Below are 27,864 nucleotides of genomic sequence, written 5' to 3' on the forward strand. Positions count from 1 at the left end.
CACGACAGAGACATTTCAGTGTTTTGACAAAAAATAGTCCCAGTCTTTCCACTTGGAACAAGAGACACGGACATTGTGATTGTGTAGATGCCGTGGTGTGTACATTAAAGTTGCTCTGGGTGCATGCACATACAAACGATACTTCCAGGATGTTTAGTTTCCAGAAGAAAACAATTGCCTGAGACCTAACGATGTGTGTTCCTGCCCTGGAACACATCTTTACATTTTCCTAGTTAGCAGACAGACGAGGAGAACAAACATCTTACCTGTCTACACCTGACAATGTCTTTGTTCGTTAACATCCGGCTCTCGTCTTTCTGGTGTAGACTGTCTAAAGACAATGTGTGTAAAATGATTCTTTGATTCATTCACTCACTCACTCCTGTAGGATGAAAAAAGCAAAGAATTATAAACTGTGATGGATGAGTGGAATTCTCTCTGATTTCAGATGTCGATGTGAGGATCTGAGCACTTCTCTCACACGATGGGCTGCACTTCCTCCAAAAAGCAACGAATGTCGAAGTCTGAAAAAGGTAGGACACTGAAATAAATCTTCTCCTGACTGAAAGTTTTCTTGCCTCACAGTTTGCTTGCTGTTGCGGGAATATTGTGAACAAGCCCGTGCTAATGCACACACACACACACACACACACAAGCACACAAACGAGTGCTCAAGCGACCCAGAGGTCACGTACACATACACATTTGCACATATTATGACACACTCCTATTTATATTCACCAGGAAACATGGAAATATGCTGCTAACATTATTTGCCAACATCTGCTTCACCCACACACACACCGCACGCTCCACTTCTGTTTGTGTCTGACTCCAAGCTGAATACTAATCGTCACTTAGCGGCCACGAAACCTGTTTGTGGCAAGTGTGTGAACAGATGTCCTTCCCCCCCACATGTCTAGTTCCCCCCCCCCCTCATGTCTAGTTTCCCCCAATGAGCTTAGTTTATAGTCAGGGGTGTCAATCCTACGGGAAACCCGTGCCATGGGTGAGGTCTGATAAAGGTCTGGGTGAGGTCTCAGTACCAGGACCATGGGTTAGGTCTGGTTCATGTCTGGTTCATTTCCTAACCGAGCTTATAATGTCGAGAGTTAATTCGTGGAAGTGAAAAAAAAAAAAAAAAAACCAAAGGTTCGACTTTCTATAGTCTGCTCGTGGCGAACTGTCAGCATTTCTGAGGACAGTCCCGGCGCTGGCATTCCTCATGTAACACTGAACTTTTGAAAAATGAATAAAGAAAAAATGTACGTTGGCCATAAATCAATTCATAACACTGTAGTTTTCTTTGTCCTTGGCTGTATGATTAGGTTTTATTTATTTCTCATGAAAAATGTAGTGATGTCGTGGTTCTGATGTGTGAAACATTTGGGTCGACTTTGAGAGGGACAAAAATCCGTTGGTGGTCGTTAGACTTTCTCACATTTGTAAGCTGCTATCGTCCTGAAACTTTTAATAGCTTTGTATATTAATGCGCTTTTAGGAACTAGGAGCAAATGTCAGAGGTGTCATTCTTGGCAAAACTTATGATTTGTGTAAAGTCTGATAAATGGTTACAGAAGCTGTACAGGGGAAAACACTCTGTCAGGGGCCGCAACCCTCGACATGCGGGGGGCTTAGAAGCTGGACGTCTGCTGCTTTCTTTCTCCACATTTTTTTGTTGGCGAAATTGTCCTCCTGTCAGTGATGAACTAGATTTAAACTTTTTCTCCTCCCTATAGAGTTTCTCATTTCTTATTTTTTCCCCTGTATGATTCGTTTGTTAGCGTGCGATGACTGGCGATCCCTCAGGAGCTGATGTGAAGGACAAATGCCGGCAAGCTTTGAGTTGAGGGTTTAGTTTGTCTAATGTTTGTTTACCGAGGCTAATTAGTACACTGCAGCTTGCGACAGCGGAAAACACCATCTTGACAGTTAACGTTGGTTCTAACGACTAACTGCCGTCCTGAAACCGTTAAACGACTGAAGAAAGCAGGATTTGACACAATAAAAGAACAATGAACATTGAAGAGATATTTATGACATTGCTTGCTGCTGCCGCTGATGATGATGATGATGATGATGATGATGATGATGATTGATGAGGTTGTTGATTGTGGTTGAGGGATGATGATTGATGGATGAGGAGGATGATTACGCCTTTTTTGTGCAGTTCAAAGACTGAAATAGAAGACCGGAAGTCATTTTGTCCGTTATTCCTCCGCGGAACCGATAGAGTTGGCGAGAATGTCAGGAATGGTCCGAATAGGAATAGCAGGATTCCCTCTCTGGTATGCGTGAGAGAACAATGGCCTGTGAGCCACGATACTCCGCAGTTTCTGGCTGGCTGTACACGAGATGAAAGCTCTCGGCATGGAGTGAGCAGCGTGTGAGATGGCGGTTACAGGTGGTGTGAGCCTGGTGACAGATGTCTGTGAAGCTGGCCTCGTCAAGTGCAAGTCTGATGTGTGGTGCAGGTGTTGGTGCTTGCTGTTCTCACTGTTCCTGGTGTCTTGTGGCCAGGACAGAAGCCAGGATGGCAGCAGCTTGTGCTATTTTCGCCCAGCATCACCGCCAAACAAACAGCTTAGTCTTTGTGGGCGTCAGCAGCCTCTGCGGCAAGCTATCGACTTCTGTCGTCTGTCTTCTGTCTTCTGTTTATACATACACACTTTGGGTATTTGTTGTCCTAGACTCTGTGCACTCGTATCCGAGTGTGTGACCTTTCTGTCTCTTCTTGTCTTGCTGCACATGCTGTGAATAATCGTTTCTCGGTGTGTGATCTTGTTTGTCTGCCACTGTGTCCACAGCTGTGTCTCTTTGTGTGCCACTGTGTCCACAGCTGTGTCTGTTTGTGTGCTGTGTCGAGGTAGTCTACGTGTCCACTGCGCATCCTTGTCCTGTCCCCTGTCTACACAGGGAACCTGGTAGTTTCTGTTGGTATTGATGTATATTACTTGAATTCTTTGTATCTGTATAGTTTTGTCTGTATACTTTTGTATTCTTATCTCTGTACAGCTTTGGTGACTATGACAGTGAGGGTTGGCTGGCCTGGGTTCAAATCTCGTCTCGGGCACGCTGTTATTTCTCTGTATGTGACATCTGTGTACAGGGCTGGCTGTCTTGTCATGATATAACCTTAGTTGATGACGGCGTAAAACACCCATGCCCTCACCACCACACACACATACTCTGGATAGCCTCGTATATGTCTGTAAACTGTTTTCTTTGCATCTGTATAGCTTCTTACTTTAATAAATGTATATAACTTGTTTGTTTGTGTCATTATATGTTTTATCAACGTGAATTATAGCTCCGTATATTTGTATCTGCCTGTGTTTAATATGTGTATTAACACATGTGTAGCTGTTTGTCATGTGTTGCAGTAGATGTGGGGAGGTTATATTAATGCCGTTACAAACATACAGTCCTGTCTGTCAGCTTGTATTCTTGTATCAGTAATTCCATTTGCTCCTGATTGTATTCTGGCATCTGACCTTCAGGTTTATGCATCTTAACATTAGTCGGAAGCAGGAGCTGCTGATAGAGTGGAACACAGGTCTGACAACATTCCTCAGCAACTGAATCCATTGAGTTATTACGACTTGCGCAATGCTCGCTGGGAGGATGCACGTGCACCTTGCACTCACTGCGCGCGCGTGTGTAATTAAAATATTACCGTGCAGACAGGAGTGAGCGAGGGAAGAAGTGTAAAGGCTTGTGTTTGGGTGTTGCATTGTCTGTAGATACTGGGCGATGGGAGGCGATGACAGTTTTTACCTCCGGTGTTGTGAGAACTTTGGTGGTGATGTAATGTTAGTGAAAAATCATTTTTAACCTTAAAGAACTTCTTGTATTACTTTATAAACAGAGTATATCTTGTATGTGTTTGTTTAATGCGTAATATTTTATAAATTTATGTATTTTTATATTCCTGTGTCTAAATTAAATATTACAGTACGTCCTTACAGTACAATGTCCGACTTTTCATAAAATACACCCACCTGCCTCCTTAAGGAAACAAGAGATAAATTACTCAAGACTTTCACTTAGAGGTTTTCATGTGTCCCAGCATTGAACTGTTTAAAGATGTTTCCACGGATCTTGCACCTCCTGATAGTTCCTCCCCTCCCCTGCCTCCCCTGCCTCCCCTTCCTCCCTTCCTCCGACCTGAGATCGAAGTGTTCACGTCTCGGCTCTGACATGCCGCCTCGGTCATCGATCTCCCCCCGACACCCACACACCACCTGATCAAGACATTCGCACCGCCCTTACCCTCCCCCCATCTACCCACATCCCCACCCACCCTGTGCTGCAGCAGCACATTTATCAATGGGGAACATGGAGGGGAATATCGCCGGCAGACGATGCAAGCAGATGCAGGAAGGGCAAGCCTCGCAGTCTCATCATCTTTGTGGAGCTTCTGTCTTGCACAGACTGACACTCGGTCATCCACTGTCCTCCTGCAGCAGATGAGAAAACTCTGGGGCTCGACAGAAGATTCTAGAAACGTGAGATCCACGTAATTCCCTCCCCTCCACACGTGCTCGTCCCAGTTGTCGCCCTCAGGCGAGAACTTAACTGTCAATGGGCTCTCTATAAAATGTTTGCCTTAACTGATTCATTTTTGACCGAAAATGTTTTGACCGATCAACGTGTTAATTCTTCTTTTTAGTTCAATACTTTTGGGGGGATTTCATCATTTTAGTAGTCGCTGGAGTAAGCATATTCCAGTCATATAACCGAATGTCATGTCAATGAATAACAAAAGCAATGTAAACCAGTAATACAGGGTTGTCGTGCTGGGAATAGAACAAATGTAATGTCTGTAATGCATATGAACATGTCAGTAATACAGTGGAATGTCATACCAGGGATACAAACATAATGAACATCATGTCAGTAATATACAGTCCTGTCCTGTCAGTAATATAAATTCGTGTCCCGCCAGTAATGGAGCCAGTGTCCCGCCAGTAATGCAGTCTCACACCCCAGTGACAGCTGTACACAGGACCGTAAAACAATCCACTGATACCTTCGGCCTCCAAGAAATCCATTTCCGGTGTTTAATGGGAACTGAAAGTGGAAGACGCTGGAGCCGAGAGACGAGACGAGACTACAAGGACCCACAGCGGTGCTCCATCAGCCACAAGCAGACAGACAGACACACCGACAGACAGACAGACAGACAGACACACAGACACACAGACAGACAGAGACCAGTCCTCAATCCTACGATAGCAAAAAAACAAATAGCTTGACCTGTACCTTCTGCTCAGCCATCATTCCACTACATTTTGTGGTTTTCTTGGACTATTCCAGACATCTCTCTACAGACAATACACTTTGATTTATTGCACATTAGTTTTTATTTCTTCTAGCCAAGCACTTCTTTGTGTATGGAATAACCTGATGTCTGTCCTGCTCTTTGTCCTGTGAGTACTCGGGTTTGTTCCGTTGGCCGCGTCTTTGGTCTGGACGCTCACACTTCTTGGTCCAACTGTCTGTGACTTTTTACAAATACTATTTGATTCTTATCCTACTTTAACAACAACAATAACAACAACACAGAAAGTACATAATCAAATAGGTTTCATTTGACAGAAAAAAAGAAAAAATATTAGATGGGTTTTTATATCGATGTTCAAAACACAAAAACGAAAATGTTTAGCTTGTTGGAAAGAGATGAAATGTTCACAACACCACGTGACAATGACAGCAGCTCAGTCTGTTATAACTATGCTATATATTTATACTATATATTATCTAGTACCTACTCTGTGCTCGTTGTCTGCTTGCAGCCATGAAGGCGGCGCTGCTGATCCAGCGCTGGTACCGCCGCTACATGGCGAGGCTGGAGATACGGCGCCGCACCACGTGGAACATCTTCCAGTCCATCGAGTACGCCGGGGAGCAGGACCAGATCAAGGTGAGCTTCACCGCTAACTGCCATTGAATACCCCAGTGACACATTAACCCACGCACACATAGACAGAAAAAGAAAAAATAGAAACTAAGGGAAAGACTTGGACATGGGGTGTTGACAGAAAAACAACAAAGAAGGATAAAATCACTGATAATCAACAGTCGCAGACGAAGGATGTGATCCTAGAAAAACATTTCACACCGTAGTAAGCTGAGTAGAGGTTAAATAATTCATGTTCCTCTTTCCAGTGTGTTGCTGGATGTTATTCTTGAGAATTTCCTCGGCAGACAGTGGTGCTGTCCTAAGAAATTTGGTTTTTACGTCTTCTGTGGAAAAACAATCTTTGACCAAAAAGAAAGGCAATAAGTCGAAAAACGGATTTTAAAAAAATTGCAGGAATGTCGACCTGCGTTCTTAAAATGGAGGCAAAATGTTAGTGTTTCAAGAGAAGACAATCCCAAACATGCCTTGGCGCTTGTTTCTTTTTAAACCAAAGCTCATCTGTGCATCTGTCAAGTCTGATCTTTTAGATGAGAAAACAAAAGCTCTTGTCAGCCATTGCCGACAATTATGAACATTATGAGCTCCATCATTCTCAGCAGATGTCAACTCAGTAATGTTGTCCGCCGTTAACTTTTATTGACTGTTTTCTCCCCTAGTTACAGTGCGTTACCATGACAACCTCATCAAATGTGGCGGTACGCAGAAAACGGACGTAGGAATTCGAATTTCTGTTGAAGTATTCTAGATATTAAATTTTCATGATAAGATTATGTAAGCCCGCATCTTTCCAGCGAGTCTTGCTTGAAACGTGAGCAGAATATTATCAAACAGCAGCATCGTTACAGAAGTGTCGGGGCTTATGTTGTCACTGCTAACCACTTACACTGCATCAGTCAGATCCTTTACGGTAGAGTAAGGGGCAACATTTTATTTTTTAAATTATAAAAATTAAAAAAACTTTGACAAAATGGAAATTGCTGGTCTTGGATATGCAGCGTTGCTATACGAGGCAAGAATTTCAATGAAATGTCAAGAAAGTACAGAGATATTTCCATTTCTGTGCTTCACCTTATAAAGTCACGTGACGTGAATGAATCCTTCATCCTCTGAAACTCTAGCCAGGGATTAATTCAGCTGTGCAATAAACTCTAGTGAATGGCGAATGTTGCTGAATATTTATGTCTATTACTGTGAAGTGCCAGGGAGCGGGAATCACAAAAGATTTGCATCCTGTGTCCATTGTCCATGCAAGTCTGGCACTGGCTGCAGTCTGCTGCGATGTTGTCAACTCGTGGAAAGGTTTCAGTAACAACAGTCTCAGTAACAAAAGTCTCAGTAACAACAGTCTCAGTAACAACAGTCTCAGTAACAAAAGTCTCAGAAACAAAGGTCTCAGTAACAAAAGTAGGAATTTTAGAAAGTCTCATAAACAGATTCAACGGCTGAAAGCTTAATAACAAAGGAATTCTTAGTAAGTAAAGAAGAGATGTTGACATAAAGATTCTTGTTAACATAGGAAGACTCAGCAGGAAGACATTGAGAAAGAACATTTGCCAACTGATAAACAAAATTAACAGATATTTTTTTAAAGAACAAAGACATCAAGAGAAGAAGACTTATAACAGAAAAAACTTCTTATTAGCTAAGTAGGAGGATGGTGTTTTAGCAAAAGATTTGGTAGCAGCTTAGTAAGTAGTCTAGTTAGCAGACTTGGCATCCGAAGACTTTTTACCGAAAGCAGACGAAAGAAAGAAGAAAACTTTTTACCGAAAGGAACTAAAGCCTTCCATTGCCCGCCTCTCTTAACGCACTCACTACCAATGACTTCTCGTTGACTTCTCGTTGACTTCTCGCTGACTTCTCGTTGATTTCTCGTTCACTTGTCGTGTGACAATGTGAGTAACAATATTCACAGGGTATGATTTCTCACAAACTTGCAGGTTTTAGACAATCTGTGGTGCGTCTGTAGCAAAAGCTTTGTGTGTAAACAAAACCTACCAACCGTGTCTGTAGCAAAGAAGATAAACACCCTTGTCGTTGTTTATTTTCTCTACTCCATGAGATTGTCTTCTACTCCCCCCATTCAGTCTCTATGCTGTAGATGATTTTACCTCATATTCGCTGTACAATTCCAGTGGACCAGCATACTCTACATAAAATTGTGACACGCGAATTTCAAACAACTAACTGTTCGCCGTCAGAAGTTTGTTGACATATTTTTATCAGTCAATTAAAGCAAATTACATTCATTCAGCCACCGGACAAAAACATTTTGAACTGATCGCTTAGATGTGACTGCAGCATTATGACTGCCTGGCGTGTATGAGATGGCCTCCCTCTCATTACAGTCTGCTGATGGCAAGGAGGAGAAGCACCCTATTAAAACCTACCCCATTAAAAGCAGATTCAAAGGCGGGGAAGGAGCGCCCTCTGACGGCACTATACCCTATTTACCCTAATCATTTTGTGCGGAATGGTGAATTTACGACTCCGTGTTGGAGCGGCAATGACCTGTGAGGCAAGGATAATTATCTTGGGTAACAAAGCTACTTTGGGAGGCCTGCTGGCCGGACGCTACCCACTGAGTGTCCAAGACATGAAAGCCTATTCCATCTTCATGTCGGGGACCCTCGCCAGCTTCTCACGTCCTCAAACGAAGACAGTCTTTAGAGGAAACATTGAACTCAATCGGCCCTGGGGCGAGGTGAGGGGGGAGACATAAATATGAGGAGATCGATGTGAGGATGTTTCTGCCAGCTGTGTGGCTTTTCCTGTTTCTTCTTTTCTTTCTTGTCTTCTGTTATTTTCCTTAGATTCTTTCTTGGCATTTGTCTTTCTTTCATTCTTATTCTTTTTTTTCATATTTTTCTCTACACGGTAGGTACCTTGTGAAGAGTAGAGTGCCAACAAATTAGTGTCTAAGTACCGCAGCAAACAACCCAGAACCTTTAGCAGGGGCAAAGAACTAATTTTTCAATATTTGTGTAGAAGGGCTTGTAGCCACATTGAATGTGTGAGGGTTGGGTTCGTCCACGCGATGAGCGGCCAGGCGGACTGGAGACCATAATTCACTGCTCTTTGGGCAACGACGAGCCAACCGCGACCAGGAGAGGATATAGTAAACTATCAGCTTCATTTAAATACCCCCACCCTGGTCATTGCCCCCACCCACCAATGTTGATTGCGGCCTGGACGACAATAGTCATCTCGAGGTAGAAGCACTCTCCCGTCAAAGCAAGAAAGCAGCCTGCCATGTTTTTGTTGACCTCTTCACCCTCAACCCTCCATCAACCCTTCACGCTCTCCTCACCTTCTCCTTTCCCCACTCTAGGGCATCGTTTTAATCATGCCAAACATTGATCCGAAGACCTCGTTAAGGAAGGTTCACCAAACTGTCTTCAATAGTTGGAGATTGAAACAGGAGAGTTAACGCCCCTGGCAGCTTCTTTTGTGCTGGAGGCGGAGATGGTAAGGAGGGAAGAATTATGGCGGATTGACTCTTGCTGTGGGATCCTCACAGAACGACATTAAACCAACAACTGCTTTTATTTATTTAAAATTAATGAAAACTATATTTCTGTCTAGATACGATGATATTGTAAATATTATTGCGTGATTTCTTTCTTGTTCACTTCAAAACCTCTCCTTCAGTCAGACTCAGTTGTTACAACATGTAACAAACAAAGCTGCTTTATTCATATCGACTATTACTGACTACATTGACAACTAGAATGAAGTATTTTAATTCTTGCCTCTGCAATGCTCGGTAGTGACTACACACTACAATGTGCGAGAACTGATGTCTAAATCCCTCCTACAGACCATCACGAGGACTAAATAAATAAATGATGTGCAGGATGTTTCGCTCTTTGCTAAAAGCTGCTTTTATCGAGCTTTGGTCTGGAGAACAGGATGATGCTCGCTTCTTGCTAATGTGTGCTTTTCACAGAACATCACGTAGCTTTTATATATATTTTTAATTTGGTTTTGAAAATGTGCCGCCATTGAGATTGTGTGTGGCAGTGGTGTGCACACCCAGACAGACAGACCATCGGTGTCCTGCTCGGTCGCTTTATTCTCTCGAATGCTATCGCTTCAAACAAATGAGTCTTTTGAAATAATTGCACCATCCAGCTAACTGTCTTGAAATATTCAGAGCTATCGTGTCAACCTGTTAGTTTTCTAACCGATCTGGTTCTACCTCCCGTGCAACTAGTCTCCCGTTCTTGAAGTAATTTGCCTGCTGGCCTTAATGCACACTTACCGGATGTCGCACTTACCTAGATACTTACAAAAATAGACATTGTCCTGAAAAAAAAATCCAGCAAAAGGATGAATCTTCTAAAAGCCCAAAATAATCAGGAAAAAATTCCTTCCGAGGTTTTCACTTTCACAAAAGCTGCTGAAAATCTGTAAAAAGCTCTTCCTCCTTGTACTCGTCGCCTCTTATCCTTGTGTTTGACAGTTGTGCGCCATTTTATTTGAAGATAATTGAGATGTTTTGAAAGCCTGCATCTTACGATCTGGTATGTCAGCTTCAGCAACAACCAGACCACCGTATGCAAATTATCAGAACATGGAAAGCAAGAGGCATCTGTTCAATATGGATTTTGTTATGGACCAGAAGAACCCCTCACCCCAGTCCCATGAGAAAGTAGCGGCTGCTATATAAATGTATAAATCTACATTCACATCACCTCTCCATGGTACAAGATGGCTTTGGCGCGAGACTGAATTTCCTGCGACTTCAAGTATTTCCTCTGCCGGGTCGGGTTGTCTCCCCGGTCGTGTTTCCCATTGATCGCACGTTGTCTCCCTTTGTTCTGGATGTTTTACTGCAAGAGATGTCTAAACAAGACCCTGAGAACTTTAAAGAATCCGCTTATGCCATGAAAATTGAGTTTATGAAGCTACATCAAACATTCCCCAGCCAGAGAAGAACTTTTGAAAATCGGGTTAAAATTCTTCATCTTCATCTTATGTCTCAGCGTGGTAGCGTTGCAACTATTGTGTTCTGGATTCAAAATAATAAAATATTTGTTATTGATGAATATATATTGCCTTTTCGTTTTCTTCTCTCGCTTTCGTGCGTGGTTGTGAGTTATGTCTGCTGCAAACTAGAGGTACTCTAACTTGTGTAAGCGAAGTTCGCGTGTTCGTGCTGGAAACATTTTTTTTTTCCCTCCTGAGGAAAAGTTTATTTGTTCGTGTTGACGAAGATGCAATTTTATTCATTTTGATGGAAACGTGTTATTTTCTAACACTGGTGGAAACTTCCGTTTGTGTTGATGGAGATTTGCATTATTTGTGATGGTGCCCGTGGGAGTGTACAGGGGATGTTCAGTGTTCATGGTGCTGGTGTTTGTCGGTCCTGTCTCCCCAGCTCACATCAAGAAAACAATTTTACATTATTAAATGACCTAACTGGATCTTTTGAAGTGAGTCGAAAATTGCGTTAAAATGTATCAGACAAACAGTTTACAGTGGCATTTAAACAGTGAGTGGTGGTGTTAGCAGGGATACAGTAGTGACGAGGACATCATCAAGGTCTGGGGACCCAAAGTGATGTCAGTGAAGGAAGCAACTGAAGGTCAGGTCATGAAGACCTGGTGACGAGACCCCAGTGAACACAGCAATGGTCCACCTCCATAGCCAGTGTGTTTGTGGAAAATGTTTTACGGAAAATAGCCCTCAGGAGAACATGCAGGATGAGATATGTGTTTTTTTTTAATTGTCATAAATCAGAATGTAGTGCTAATGTTGTCCTTTTGTCTTTGCGATGTTCCTTCACCCGTGCATTATGTGTGTGAAACCGCGCTCAGCACTGATACTCTTTTTTAGTCTCATGTAGTCTGTGTATATGTTTATTGTTTACTTTCCATTTGAAATATCTGCGAGGTCTGTTATCGAAACCATCATCACCCTCCTCGACATTGCTATTGCAATATCTTCATTATTCTTGTAATGATAATTCAAAGGATTAAGATGTAACAGTGGCAGCAGAGCACCACCGCCTCCTCCTCATCATCATCATCATCCTCTTTCTCCTCTTGATATATAGTATGTTTATTGTGTCATGCCTCGTGTCTTGTTTGTGTCCCATCTCTTGTGTCATGACAGTGAAGTTCAAAAGGTTCTGTTGTCTTTCGGTTTACAGCTGTACAACTTCTTTAACAGCATGATGACACACTTTTCTGTCGACAACGCCAACCAGGTCCGCATCATCAAGGCCTTCAGTGAGGAGCAGAGGCGATCGCTGTCTGCTGGTGAGTGTCATCATTGCGAGTGTCATTATGTCAGTTGGTGTGTGTCATTACTGTCTGCTCGTGAGTGTCATTACACTCTGCTGATGTATGTCGTCATTGCCAGTGTCATTGTGTCTGCTATGTGCCATTACTGTATGCTGCTGTGTCATCACTGTTTGTTGTGTCATTACTGATTGTTGATGATATCATTTCTGTCCAGTGGTGAGCGTGATTTATTGTCTGCTGGTCAGGATGAGTAGCATGGTGAGTGTAGTGAGTGAGATGAGTATTTACTGGTGAATGTGATGACGGCCCGTTGGTGAGCTTGTCTGCGGGATGTACGCATTCTTGTCCTGCATTTACTGTTGATGGTGAGTGTGATAAGTGTCCATTGATGACCACGATGTGAAGCTCAATACTATGTACTGCTGTGCGTGGTTACCCAGTGGACACTCTTATTGTTGGTGATGCGATTGCAAGCGGCTGTCAGTGCTTACAATCCCCTCGTCAGTGTGCTCTATGTCTGATGTGGCACTGATTGTGCAAAGTTATGTATTTTATTATTGTTGTTGATAAAGCCACTTCGCTGGCAACTAGTAGTCCACCCTCCACTCGTTCGATTCTCGTGTCCCGCTGTCTGGTGAAGCCAGTGGCTTTGACGGATCCCTGGAGATTCCTTAAGAAGTGGTCACGTGATAATTGAATTCTCGGTAAGCCTTCCCTAAGTGTTTCCTGATGAAGTGGCACTAGAGTGTAACTATGGCAACATCGGACACACAGCGTCTGTATATGTGTAAAAGACAGGCGGTCCGGTGGCGCCACGGTTAGCGCCTGTCACCAATACAGTGAGGGTTGGCTGTCCTGGGTTCAGATCTCGTCTTGGGCACGCTGTTCTTTCTCTGCATGTGGCATCTGTTTACAGGCCTTGTGATGATATAGTCTTAGTTGCTGACTTTGGCGTAAAACACAAATCTCACCCTCACCCCAGTGACTCTCCACTCACTTGTTTCCACACGTTAGCTACAACATGATGCATTGTACGATGATGGAGGAGGATGGCTTTGCCTTGCGAGAGTCACGACGCCTGGTATCTTGTTATTTATATTCAGTTTTGTTGCCGTTGTCGTAAAGGTCAGGAAAAGAGCAGTAACTCTGGGGGCAAGTAACTCTTGATGGTTGTTGGCGCCAAGACCTGCCGCCGAGATTTACATCAACAATAAAAAAAGTAGAAGTCAAGACAGGACGATGCTGCAGGTCGGAAATGGAAGCCATAAATCAGAGAGGCTGACACAGCACAACCCGACCCAGCAACTGATGTGAATCCTCGTCCTCATGGAAAAGCAGACGACAACTGCGAGGTGCGACTGTTTGGGTCTGTGTAGCCTGGCATCGCCATGTTTGACTTCCGGTTAGTAGAGTGTGGCCAACGGTCAGTTTTCTGAGACATCCATAGACATCTGAGACAGCCGGTCTACACTGTCTTTTCGAAGAACTACTACAAGTTTACAACACAACAACAAGATATTGACAGGTAGGCAGACATACCGAAAAAAGAACACACAAATGAATGAAAGGCAGAAGACTAAAGGAAAGACAGAAATAAATAGAGAAGGAAAGAAACATAACAAAAGAAGAAAAACAAGGGAAAGGGATATGGGATGGACAGGATATCAAAGACATACATGCTATATATCTATATCTCAAGCAAACACAATATATCTATATAGTGTATATTCTCTCAACGCAGTCCTGTTTCCATGTTCTCTGTGCCCACCGAGGGGAGTATCTATATATATATTATACTATTCCCACCTCTGTGATCAAAACCTGTTCTCCCTCCCATTACTTTAACGGATGGACGGCTGCACAGCCAACCGAGAAATGTTACCGGAAGCAGATTTAAGTGCAAACAGAAATCGAAATCTTACAAAAAAAATGGTTGCTGATTTTTCTGGCGTATGAAAGTGTCTCCGAGTACAACGCGTCCACGAATGTCTTAGTTGTTTTTATCTTTAAAAAAATTTTACTGTTCATTGCTGTGTGCGTGCTTGTGTGTGCGTGCGTGCGTGCGTGTATGTGTGTGTACGTGTGTGTGTGTGTGTGTCTATGTGTGTGTCAGTATGAGGTGAGCGGGAAGCTGAGGCATGGCGGCTGTTTACAGTGAAAAGGTTTTAAAGAAGTGCTTCTTGAGGACAATTTAATGATTGGTTGATTCATTGATTAGTTTTTTTGTCATTTACTCATTCGTGTATTCGTTGTTTGTGGGGATATTTTGTGCGTAGAGCTATCTTCACTATCGTTGTCACCCTTAGTAGTAGCATCGTCGTCAATTATTTATCCTTCTTTAATATCAATAAAGTGAATTATCCATTATCAATCTACCAATCAATCAATGCATGGCAAACGTGGGACAAGCAACCAATGTTGCTCCCAATAACTTGTTGTTGACAAGAGATGACTGTACGAAATCAAGTTGCAGCAGACAGACTGTTGGCCAAGAGAACAAACATGAATTATAGACAAGTCCAGGCGTGATGCTCTACAGTGCAGGATGCAGGCGGCAGCATTTGTAATCTTTACTAAATTAATTAACTCGGCCAAACAGAAATGAAAGCTAAAGTTTTTTTTTTTTTTGTTGGTTTTTTTTTTGCATCCAGCCAGAAAACAACAATATTCACTTCGTCTGTTTGGACAGTGAGGGGTGAGGGGGTGAGGGAGAGGGAGGCAGAAACCCGACCGCAAAGGTCACGTGACCTCTGGGATGATGCTGTGTAATGTGATGTTCACGAACATTCGTTGTATTTAAGCGATTCACGATTTTCACATATTGAAGTAAGGTTAAGTTGAAGTAAAGCCTATTATTATTATTAGTACTATTATTAGTATTATTATTTTAGTATTATTATTCAAACCGTCCTTTGCAGGAATGTAATGCCTGATCTTTGGCTGTTCTGTCATTTTTCCCGTTGCCAAGCGATTTCCGGCGATACATCAGCTCAAGGAGGAAGCTGTCAGATGAATGCTGTAGAGAGATGTGGGTGTCATCTTGTAATACTTGCCAGTCTGGTTTTTTTTTTTCTCTCACTGACCACGAGTTGAATGCTTGAGTGCTCAGTCTGCCCTGATACCTGTCAAACTTGTACCAGACGTCCAAGTAAAGATGCAAGCGGCTCATGGGACTCGAAGTGGGTTCTTGGAAATAAAAGAGTGCTTGGTGGATGTGACAGCAGTGAAGTGACAGCCAGCCTGTCAAACGGATTATTCTCACAAAATAGACCATTTTCACCTCACGCAAACTTCCAAATTATGAGTGGTCCTCCTGGAATGAAACCCTCCGTCGTCAACCGCTAGTCACGTGACACGCGCCATGGGCTCACAGCCACAAAAAGTCGTTATGGCGCTCACCACTTCCGCTGGACTAAAGGCAGAATAACTAGCATGACGAGAAGTACCGGATGCTTTGAATGAACACAGATGGACCAGCGAGGCTGTGCAAACAAAGATGCTGGTCCCAGTCTACTACCGCCGACATCGGCTCATCTGATGTTTGTCTGCCATCAGGAGCTGCACCACAGCTGGTCAACTACAGCTGCATGACTCGGAGTTGATTACAGATGGTCTGAAGGGAAGTTGAGTTTCTGTGCTTTCTGTTTTCTTTTGTATTCTATTTTATTTGTCTATTGACACAGAGTTCAACATGACCTGAAAGGCTATTTGTCAAGTTTATTGATGGCGACCACCAAGTGCTAGGGCAATGCGCTGACAATCAATTTACACAATGTCAGCTGTAAATCTTTGACCGTGACTAAATTTGCATAGTCTTGATATCATATGTGCTCATGGTACACAGAAGAGCGAGAAGCCTGCATACCTGGTGTTGTGGGAAAGGCTCACCTGTGAGGCAGACTGAAGAAAGTTCTTTCAAGACTTCAGACAGGACGAGACGAGAGTCTTCAGACATGGGGCGAGAAATAAGACCGAGGAGGAGGACGATGGAGGGGGCAGTTATTAAATTTTGTACTTTGCCATTTTTCTGTGCATCGGAATATGTGTAGGTGTGTATCTCGAGATCAGAAGAAATATTGTCAGCTTCGGGGAGGTAGTGTCTGGCACTGAGCTTTTCGCTGCTTACTTGGGGAACATGTGGCAGACTGGACTTTTAAAGACGATTTGTGGATTATACTGGTTTCTGGCGTTCGAGTGATAATCTGACGAAGCTGAGCTCCATTAATCATTAATCGCTCATTTTACATCTCTCCCACGCTGTGTTATCGCATGTCTTCATCCATTCGCCATTTTGCCATCCACCCACCGACAGACCGCTGTACTCGAGGGAGATAAATGGTGGTCTTGGGAGAAAGGTGGGTTTTTTTAGGTTTCGTTTTTCTGGTGGCATTTTCATCAATCACCGCAGATTTCTCTGGCATTTGAACCGCTCGTTACGGGCTCCAATCGCATGTGAAAGGACACGTGCACCCGTAACTCGTAACCATAACAACACTTTGCCGCTTTGATCTGTCAGATTATCAGCGTTGCGGCACGAAAAGGGCAGACAAACACAGCCATCGTCAAATACGTAGTTACTTTTCTTTTGTCAATAACGATATTCTGATCTCTGCTTCTGGTCCTGTTCACGGTTGTAACAAGATATTAGCTATTTCCACCCTCCTTCCTTTTTCACACTCCCATGCTCGCTGACGACATAATGGAGAATGATTGTGTGGTCCAACCCGATGGTAGTAATGCGGTGTCTGTGGTCGATGCAACCATTTCCCACTTGAACCTTCTCGACATTTTGTGGGATGTCCTCAGCAGTTGCTTGGTCCTGATGTATAGCTTCGTCTTCCTAACTCCCAGGCTGCTGGTGGCATCCCGGTCTTGCCAGGCTCCAGCCAGTGCCTCGCCACGCAATGTTCCTCTTGCACACGAGAGCGCTGTCTTCCACTTCCGGTCTCCAAGACCTGGACAAGGCCGCCCACACACGTGACCTTCATTTGCGTGTTTTCCTGTGAATTGGAAGAGAAAGTGATTTCTTGCGAGCACGCATGCGTGCCAAGGAAATTGTGTGCATTCCTTCTTTTGTTCCTTCATTTCAGGGGTGTGCGTGAATGTTCGTGCAGGTGTCGCAGGAATGTCAAGGAAATTGTGTGGGTTAGCTGTTTGTTATTTGTAATTACAGGAGTGTGCGTACATGTGAGCGTGTTTGTAGAAGCGTGTGTTCTCGTGCACCCTTATGGCTGCCAAATGACAGAGTAAACAATCTCCTGGAATATTTATACAATTTATTCCCTCGCAGTTTTTTTGTCTCGTTTCCTGGATAGGCGCATGCTGCGTGTGCGTATGTGCGCTTGTGTACATCGGTGTGTGTGTGAGTGTGCGCCTACTCTCTCTTTCCCTCTCTCTCTCACTCACGTGTTTCTGTACTTTTTAGTCTATAAATTTGTACTTTTAGCCTGTATGTCTGTGTCTATGTATATCTGTTGACTTGTATGTCTAGCCTCTCTATTTCCGTCCGTTCCACCTGCATGTCTCCTCTCTTTTCAGTTGTTGGCACCTGTCTTCATTTATACCTTTGTTATATTTTTTTACAGATTTATTGTTTTGTCTGTAGGTCAAGACGACCGGGATTAGAGTATAGTGGCAGAAAAATATCAATCCTCTCTCTGGAAATCTTGTCTCTGTCCAATGTATTTGTTTTTAATATTATTTTTTGTAATTAAGTAATCGCTTTAAAGAGTTTTTAGTCTTCAACGAAGAATTTCTACTTCTACACCACAACCAATCCCACATACAAGTGAAACATTTTTCTTGATAACATGGCTTTGTGGCACTGTGCCTATAGTGTGTCGATGGGTGTTAGGTTCGTGGTGTAACGTGCTCCTGATATGTGATCACAATGTCTGTTATACAGTGTGTTCATAATGTGTATATAATATAATTTTCTGCAGACACCCTCCTTCATTTCTGAGGGGAAAACCCAGGTAAAACCGACAGAATCAGTTTTTCTGTCACATCTTCAATTGGATCCTTTTAAATGAAACTTTTGCACGTGCAGGAACGATCATGTCAGACGAGATGGAGGCCGAGGACAAGGAGCTGATGAACAGCATCGACCCAGACAGCATCAGCGTGTCCAGCTCCTACAAGGGCCCTCACGTGACCTTCCCCATCACCCAGAATTCCGTCTTTGCCCTCTTGCAGGCTTTCAAAACCAAGCAGGTATCTCCTATATTCCCCCAGGAGGGGTGGACATGGTTTGATCGTTACAGCATCTGTTGATGTGCACGAAGATAATCTGACAGATAATTTACAAGTCGCAGTTGACCAGAGACTAGGGGGCGCTTGTTGCAGGTGCTGCACGTGAAATACCTGCTGCAGCTGCTGCACGAGTGTCGACGGGTGTTGCGGCAGCGCGGCAACATCAACCGCGCCACCACCGCCATCGCGCACCAGCTCACGGTGTGTGGTGACCTGCACGGCAAACTAGACGACCTCTACATGATCTTCCACAAGGTGACGTCACATCCGCCGACCCGCTGCCGTTTGTGCGCTCGACCACTCACCGTCCTCAAAGCACAAACAAACAAACAAAGCACCTTCACACACTCACACACGCATTTACGCCGACTAAGATAAGATGTGCAGGCACAAGCTCTTGCTTTTTAAATTAGTCCTCATTCCACTCGCAAATGTTGAGGGAAACTGAATTTTGGACGTTTAAGTAGAGATTACAACTTTAAATAGAAAATTACGCAATTTCTAATCATTTCACATTTGCGAATATGTAAAAATGATTTTTTTTCGTTCCAGAATGGACTTCCTTCCGTGGACAACCCTTATGTTTTCAACGGTGATTTTGTGGACAGAGGAAATCACTCAATAGAAGTGGCGATCATTCTGTTCGCCTGTTTCCTGTGCTCTCCGAATGAAGTCTACCTCAACCGCGGCAACCACGAAGATCACATGATGAATCTCCGGTATTTGATTGATTAACCTGTCACGTGTCACATAATCAACAATTTCAATTTTTGCTTACTGTTCTTGAGAGATAATATCTATTAGAAAAGTTGATGTCTACGGTTTCATCTGAATTGGGATTGATTTTTTTTTCTTTGAACAGATACGGCTTCATCAAAGAAATAATGCGAAAGTACAAGGTGGGTACTTTGAACAGGAATCAAGCAGAAACCTTTAAACATTTTGTGATGATTATTAAAGTTTTGCTATAAGACGAAACCTTTAAGAATACAATTCGCTTGAAGTCTGATTAATTTCGAACTTTTATCATCTAAAGCCAGTTGGGTTTTGTTAAGAAATAATTTTCGTTTTATCAACTTCTCTCTCACGACCTCTCGTGTCACAAAGAACAATAAAGAATCACCGAGACAGTTGTCTTCCATTAGAGTGGATGGGATCCGCACCTCCAGCTAGAACATGTCGTTCTAGTGCATTCCTGGGCTTCAGTGGAAAATGTAAACGGTTTTTTACGAGCGAAAAGAGTTTGAAACACACGCGAGCTGATGTCATGGAATCTGCCTTCACCGAGATTGGAAAACGTAGAAGTGCATCGACCCTTGACCGACCTGCTTCAGCAAGTGCGCGGAGCTTTGTGGGGCTTTGCTGAGAAATGATTGGGGAGCGAACTTTCCAGGACATTTCTCAGAAATTCAATTAAACGTCGCGACCTTGTCCCTCAAGCTGCAGCGCTCTCCCACCTCAGCTCTCAGCTTTCTATATTTAGAAAGTGATGTAGTTTTGACGAGATCACGTGACGAACTGATGCAAGTAATGATGCAAATCAAGTTCCTCCCTCGCCAGTGACACAAAAAAATGTTTTTGCTGAAGGATTAGAGAAAATGCATGCGCACGCGCAGTGATTAAGGGATCGAGGCAATTAATCAGTCAGGGTGACAGAATAAAGTTATCTCGGTGGGTTTTGTTTTGGTCTGATCTTCCCATCAGTCACTTATGCAATTGGCATGTCAGCTACTCATCAAAGCTGTCTAGTTAATTAATATTTTAAATTAAAACCTCATGCTAGATAATATATAGCGTTTTGCTCAGTAGACAAATAGTTCACTCAATGACCTGCTCAAGGAAGCTGATGCAGTGAGTACATCACATGTAAGATATGTATACTTATGACAAAATACAAGTAATTCTTGGCGTTTGTAACTGTATTTGTGTAAGTGCACGTGTTTTTAATACGCTCAAAATATCCACCAGAAACAGCTTTTGACTTGAGATCAACCAAAGCCCGTTTAACTTACACAGATTATTTTAACCTTGCAAAGGAACACGCCACAAAGGTTATCATGATGTTTGAAGATGTCTTCAGCTGGTTACCATTGGCAACAGTCATTGACGATAAGATTCTTGTGGTTCATGGCGGCATCTCCGACGACACAGACCTGGAGTTCCTTCAAACCGTCGACAGACATAAGGTAACGTGTTTGTGGGGACTAATGGTTGGTTTAGGAAAATCTCCGTCGGACACATGGAAGTCTTTCGGTTAAAAAAATAGTAATTATGAGATCGGCGAAATAGGAATTACTGCATTGTACAGCATCTTACCTGTCTGTAGGGTGAAGTTAGGGTTGTGATTCGCATTAGGTTATCTCAATATAGAAACTACGGACTAATGGGATGACAGCATTGAAAAATATCAAAAACATTGCCATACGCTGGTTTGCGTGTGCGTGTGCGTGTGTGTGTGTACACGCGCGCCCGTACCCTTGTGTGTGTATATATATATTGTAGGTGTGTTGCAGTTTGTGTCGGTGCTACGACCACCTGGTTCCATGAAAATGACAACGGTTGACATTCAGCAGCTGGAGATGAATGAGATTCAAGAATGGAAACAGGTCTCTACTCACTTGTTTGCTTGTCTGTCTGTTTTTGTCTTTCCATGTGTGTGTGTGGGCCCCCATGTGTGTGTGTGTGTGTGTGTGGGCGCACCCCATGTCTGCGTGTGTGTAGGTGTGTTCTTTTATTTTTTCTATCTGTTATGTTCTTTTGTTCAGCTTTCTCCATTATTACTAACCTTTATTTTAAACAAATTAAGGCCGTGAGTATATAAATTATGCATTGTTTACAACAAACTCTCACCTGTAATACACTTCGTACCTCATCAGAGACAGCGTTTAGAGTCATCAGCCTAACGTTTGCCGCAACTGGTGTTTAACAGTCCATGATTGTCTGATTGTCCCTTAATATCGTGTTAATTATCATTGTTAATTATCACACCCAGTGTTTGGGGTTTGTCCCCAGGACTCAATGTTCAGCTTCCTGTGCATGCAGCTTATTTTGTCCCTCATTCCTGTCCCTGCATGTGATGCTGCTTGCTGTCTAGATGTGATGTCTTGTGATGTCTAGATGCTGGACATCTTGTGGAGTGACCCCAAGAATATCAAGGGGGCGGCACCCAACAGTTTCCGGGGCGGAGGCTGTTACTTCGGGCCCGACGTTACCAAGGATGTTCTGGATGCTCACAACCTCACTCTGCTCATCCGCTCCCATGAGTGCAAGCCCGACGGCTTTGAGTATACTCACGATAATAGGGTGAGTCGAGTAATGCTCTGATTATACTCGTAACCATGAGGTGAGTCGATGTTGAAGTACACTCACGGGAATAGGGTGAGTCCAGTAATGCTTTGGAGGTTTGACAATATGAATGTAGGTAGCCAGTGCTTTGAGTCCACCAATAGTATGATTATTATATCTTGACAACAAAACTAGTCTAATCTTGATAGTTTGGTGAGTCAGAGTGTGTTAGCAGTTTACTCACTTACATTTGTGGTGCATTTAATGTATTCACGGCAGTATTGTAAGTCCAGTACTGTACTGAGTGTGGTGACCAGTGTGGTGACTGGTGAGTCCAGTGCTGCCTTGAAGGACCTCGGTGGTTGCGACTCCAGTGATGTTTCACTTTTGGCTGTTAATTTAGCGACAGTATGATCAATCCCAGAAAGCTTTTGTGAAAGAGAAAGAAAGTACACACATCTAGGCCATTATTTATAATATATGTAATGACTTGATAATCAAACCTTATGGCTGTTCCTACTCGATACAAGCATGTCTGTGTCCTCATGAACATTTCTTGACACTTTTATTTCTGAGAGAAATATGAACAAAACTATTGATTATTCATGAAACTTAATCCACTCCGCCCGTTAACGATGGATTCACATGTTTTCAAAGTTTCCGGATGTTTCTTCTTTGCTTAATTCGTGCATTCAACGAGTCTGCATCATTTTTGGTTTTTTTAACCCTTTTTTTCTTCTTTCTTTTTACGTTAAGCTTGTAGACCTGCGTGCTCTGGAGAGCTTCAAGACTAGTTAAGAGGGACAGAAGATGCACTCATGGGTCCAATAATTTGTGTTGCGGTCCATGAATTATTGAGGAGAGCACAGCGTGTCTATATTGCTGTGTGCTTGCTAGTGTGTATGTGTGCGCGCGCTTGTTAGTGCGGACGATTCAGGAACGAGGAGAAAAATATTTCCCACGGAATTAGTTATTCGCTATCTGGCATAAATCTAACAATTTTATTTTTAAAGGAAACGGACAGCCCTCGCAGCTGCTTTCATCCTTGATCGACTTCACAAATACTCGTCTACTGATTTGTCTTGAGGAAAGTGTGGCTTTGAGGCGAAAAAGCTGGCCTCAAATTAATCATTACTCATCCAAGAACCTGTTGTATTGATAATCTATTTTTTTCCTCCCCAAACCAGGTGCTGACAATATTCTCTGCCTCCAACTACTACGAAGAAGGCAGCAACAAGGGAGCCTACGTTAAGATCCTTGACAACGATTTGAACCCTCACATCGTCCAGTATGTCGCTGGCTCCACCTCTCGCCGCAAGATCACCTTCACTCAAAGGTACATCTTCTCTTCCTCCCTCACTCCTTCATGTTCTAAGGTACATGCATGTCCCTGTATTTGCCCATCCACCCCTATTTGATTTGCCGTTACAGCTTCATGTGCTTGCTCCGTAAGATTAACTCCCTTTAGGTTAAATTCAGCAAATGATCTCCCAAAGAAAGAGTGGTCGAGCCATACTTACTTTGACAACATAAATGTACACTTTTTTTAGCCATCTTTTATTTATCATCTGCTCACATTCACAATGCTCTGGTCTTTCCACATGTGAAGAATCGGCAAACTGGAGTCTTCGGCCCTTCACAGCCTCCGCGAAAGGTTTCTGGCCTGCAAACCGCTGCTGACGAAAGAATTCCAAAAATTTGACCAAGAGAACAAAGGTAGGCTGGAGGCAGCCTGAATGGCAGCAAGGATGTCGGTATGATGGTTCCTGACTGCACGAGTTTGATGTACGTGCGGCATTCTAAAGCCGTTTTTAAATGAACGCAGAGACAGACACGTTCACTGTTAATATGCGCACCTGCAGACAGCCACATAATGGAGGCTGTGCTCGTCACGTGTCTTGCAACTGTTTCCAAGCCCCATGTTGTCTTTAGACGTTAGACGTTTAGGCTCCATTTGCTCAGGAGCGTTTTGGAGAAGCAATCAGGTCATCTTGTAACAAAAGTTTTTTTTCTATCAATGACCTCAACCTATCAATGACCTCAACCTGTCAATGACCTCACATCCTGTGACCAGGTCTCATCTCGCCGGTGGACTGGTGCTCGGCTATGGAGGCGGTCATCGGCATGGACGTGCCCTGGCGACTGATGCGTTCGCGTCTGGTGCAAACCGCGCCTGAAGGACTAGTCATCTACCAGTCTACCTTCCATGACCTGACCTTCGACAGACACCAAGATGAGGTCAGGCCGTCCTCAGGACTTTAATAAGCTGCTTTTCTGCAAGAAGTTGCGCTTTGATCGCATATTATTATTTTGGTTTCTTTTATGAATTCGATTTCTCTTCAGGATATCAGTGTTTTGCTTTAGATCGCTTTTATCGCGACAATAGTTGCAAAGAAGTCGGGATTGACATTGTCACTTGTCACACTATAAGCGGATTATTCTCTTCTGTCTTTTCTGTTAAGAGAAAGATAATTATTTCAAAATCGGATTTGTTTTAGAGAACATTTGTTTTAATAGAATGGCAGATATCTGTCTAGTCTGTTCGATCGGTGCGTAGAGTTGCAGGGTGCACCGCTGAGCAGTGTGAAAGCATCTCCAGTTTTACACCGCCATGTCTCCTGCCATCCTGTTTCTTGCTTCAGATCATCCTGTCTTCTGTTCATGACCGTCACGCCTCATGATTCAAACTATGATATTTTCTTTTTGAAAACAATGGTCTATTTCCTCGTATCTCTTATGTCAGAGCGTCATATCTCTTGCATATCCTCGTGTACCCTGTTTCAGACCATCATGTCGGTGACTGAGACCCTCTACCGGCACAAGGATATCCTGGAGACCATTTTCCGCATCTTTGACAAGGACAACTCTGGCTTCATCTCCATGGCGGAGTTCGAAGAAGCCTGCAGCATCCTCATGCGCCACGCCACCATCCCGCTTCTAGAGTCGCAGATCTCAGACGTCGCTCGCAGCCTTGACCTCAACAACGACGGTCACATCGACTTCAACGAGTTTCTCGAGGCTTTTCGCATCGTGGACCAAGACTCGCTTCTCAAAAGCCCTGACTCAGAGAACATTATTGATGATGGCATCGAAGCACAAGTGGCAGAGGACACGCCTGTCAAGGTCGTGAGTACGAAAGGTCAAGAAGAGAGTGTGACCTCATGACCTTGGGCAGGTAAGACTAACCCTAGAGGCAGCGCAGCAAACTGATGACACTATGGAATTCCCATGACAACCACTTTATTTCGGTCAACAAGCCACTGAGGCTGTTGTCAAGTCCTCGACACGAGGTGACACGAGATGAGGTTCAGTGTGTTTCACGCGCTTCACAAACTCCTTCACCGAATCAAAGCAATAGAGTAAAATACCAGTGGTTAGTAACTAAATGGATTTTTAGAGGGTGCATTTTTTTCCAAAAAACAAATACGAAATTTCTTTACCAGGGTATAAGCATACGTGATAAGAGTTATATTATAAAACTATTTCACAGAGTTAAATTCCACTGTTTTACCACACACGCAGGAACTGTTTACATTCTCACCAAAAAGCACCAACAACAAGTGTTTCAGAAACACATCTCACTTTTTAGTTTGTTGACGTAGCTTGGCGCCTTTCTCAGATCATTTTTGAAATGGCAAGCTTTCGTTTAAATGAATTTCACTTTTCCCAGAATGACTTTCATTTAGAATGGTAATCACTGGTCAACGATATCTCCTTCCATGATGATAAGCATGGCGGCACAGTAAGACGTTTGGATTTTTTTCCATTTCATAGTTTTACTTCTGATTGAGAGCACACCGCTGAGAAGGATGTCTTTTAGAAATCAGAATTCCAAAAGCACTTGAAATCTTTATTTGGCTGAGAAGAGAGTGTTTATCCTAGTTTATTGACACGCCAGTCTTTTAGTTGACATTTCACTACCACCTTAACCTATGGACCATGTCCAGTAATCTGTCTTTTCTGATTTAACGATACGCCTTGATAGATCAATCACTTGCTTATTGCTTGTACATTTACTCATAAAATATATTTTTTATATTTACAATGTGGCTGATAAAATGTTGGCACCGGACTTGAAGCTGCCTGTATTCGAGATTATTTGTGGTGAATTTAAACGCAATCTGTCGTGACATCCATCTTGCAACACACAATGGTGTAGTCACACCCATATGGACGTTTACAAAGAAGAAATGTATTCCAAGACTAATTGGAAGATATTCGTGTACACATGCACAAAAACGCATAAGGACTTTAAAAACATGTTACCTTTCAATATGTATGCGTGTCCCCATTGTCACGTGATCTAACCTCACTTTATCATCGCACATTTTCCCGTTATTTCATTGACACATTCACCTAGTTCACATTTTCCTTCTTCAAGATCACAAGGATGCTCTCGCTCATCTGTAATGGTGTTTACATCTGTGGTAAATGTAGAAGGCATTTTAAAGCCTGACTTTCTTCCAACTGTTGTGTTGAATACCGCTACAGATGAGTGTCTAAGTATTTGCAACACGATATGTACAGTGCCAAAACATTATACACGCTGGAATATTCAACGGACCTTTCTCACACTTTTTCAATGGCCAGGCTGTTAGAGGATACGAACAAGATCCATTGTTCACCCTTCCTTTAGTTACCTGTTGCGTTCAGCCAACCCGGGTTACCTGACACTATACACTGTCCACCTTCTTCTCAAGACTGCACCAACTTTTTAATCTCAGGTTATTTCTATTCCTCACCACGCACTTGTTTTGTCTGAGCTGTTGGTATCTTCAGTAAGGATTGGAAATGTTTCCTGGTGTTGTAGGGCTCACTTAAAATATATGAATAAGATTTGGATGTCAATAGGATTTCTTTCTATGACCACGTTTCTTTCGGCTGTGATTATTTTAATTATGAATTGAGTATTTATTCCATTAGTCTTTCTGCTTTTATTATGAGGGATACACAACCTTCATCATACAAACATTTCCTCTTCTTTTAGATGTCTGAACACAATAAAGAAATATTAAAATAATCGGAGTTCTACAGCAAAATCCTTCACCCGCTGTCACTGCCGTTAAAAATACAGGAGCTTTATAACAAAAAGTAAATTTTTAATGTTTACCTACCTTTATTATTTTTTTAAACCAAGAGTTCATGGAATGTCATGTTTGCTGTTTTCTTATGTGTAATTATTTGCAGTTTGGACATTCCTCAACAGATGTTTGTGAAAGACAAAATATTGCAGAAACATGTCATTGCTTTTAAAATAATGCTTTCACACCAATCATTTTTTAACTTTTATAAGCCCACACTGAAGATTTGTTAAATAAACGAGTTTTTTCACTGCCAGACTGCTTTTAATGTTGATGTAGACAAAAACATCCATGTCTTGCCGGATCACATGACTGATGCAAGTAGAGGTCCCTGCTGTCCTACGACCGTCATTTCTTACATGCTTTATGTTCTCTATATCAGAGATATAAGATAATTTCAAACACAAATGAACTCGACACACCAGACTTGTTTTCAGCTTTTATTTTCTCTCGCATGGTTGCACATAAAGTACATTGGGCAAAATGAATAGAAACAAATAACAAGTAGAAGACTTGTACTCATCAGCAAGCTTTGAATATTTAACAAAAGATTTGTCTTACTCAAACGCAGGCCTTGTTCTTTGACATCGCGTTTACAGTAGGTGTTCACAATGTTTGCAATATATATATACTACGTTTTTTACTCAGTCACGCACAAAATTATGAGAGTTGAATACAGGGCTTCTGCTTACGCAAAAAATTGCGTACAGTACGCATTAAAAGTTCGGGGGACCCCTTCAATTTTCGTCAATGGGGTCCCCTCCAAAGCTGGGCGAAGAACAGGGACCCCTTAAAAATCTGAAGACGGGGTCCCCGGGACCCCAAAGAATTTAGCCTTAGCAGAAGCCCTGGAATACACAGATATAACCAGCTAGCGTGCATGATGCATATCATGAAGTAAACAGAATTATAAACATTTTTCCATGCAATCATCGATGGCTTTAAAACAGTTAAACAGCTAGTGTGCAAGAGGCATGTTGCAGTATCAACATCAAGAAGAAAAAATCTTTCCATGCCACCTTTCATGACTTTACCGTTAAACAGCTAGTGTGCCAGGTGTATGTCGTAA

At 42.8% G+C, this 27,864-nt stretch overlaps 1 protein-coding gene across 5 annotated transcripts in view; it reads left to right on the forward strand.

Annotated features, from left to right (window-relative positions):
- LOC112560270 (serine/threonine-protein phosphatase with EF-hands 2-like) overlaps positions 1-27,051 on the forward strand; it is a 42,472-nt gene extending 15,421 nt beyond the window's left edge. For all 5 annotated transcript variants that reach the window (XM_025232006.1, XM_025232002.1, XM_025232005.1 and 2 more), the window contains 14 exons: positions 449-533; positions 5,799-5,926; positions 12,084-12,192; positions 18,227-18,390; positions 18,523-18,684; positions 18,982-19,148; positions 19,292-19,328; positions 20,466-20,615; positions 20,943-21,035; positions 21,547-21,732; positions 22,902-23,050; positions 23,324-23,430; positions 23,789-23,952; positions 24,499-27,051. In XM_025232006.1, coding sequence (XP_025087791.1) covers positions 485-533; positions 5,799-5,926; positions 12,084-12,192; positions 18,227-18,390; positions 18,523-18,684; positions 18,982-19,148; positions 19,292-19,328; positions 20,466-20,615; positions 20,943-21,035; positions 21,547-21,732; positions 22,902-23,050; positions 23,324-23,430; positions 23,789-23,952; positions 24,499-24,879 — 2,046 coding nt within the window. In that variant the 5' untranslated portion in view covers positions 449-484 and the 3' untranslated portion in view covers positions 24,880-27,051. The remainder of the gene's footprint in view (positions 1-448; positions 534-5,798; positions 5,927-12,083; positions 12,193-18,226; positions 18,391-18,522; positions 18,685-18,981; positions 19,149-19,291; positions 19,329-20,465; positions 20,616-20,942; positions 21,036-21,546; positions 21,733-22,901; positions 23,051-23,323; positions 23,431-23,788; positions 23,953-24,498) is intronic.
- Positions 27,052-27,864: the final 813 nt, after the last annotated feature.

Source organism: Pomacea canaliculata, linkage group LG3 (assembly GCF_003073045.1).
Source record: "Pomacea canaliculata isolate SZHN2017 linkage group LG3, ASM307304v1, whole genome shotgun sequence".
NCBI classification, from domain to species: Eukaryota; Metazoa; Mollusca; class Gastropoda; order Architaenioglossa; family Ampullariidae; genus Pomacea; species Pomacea canaliculata.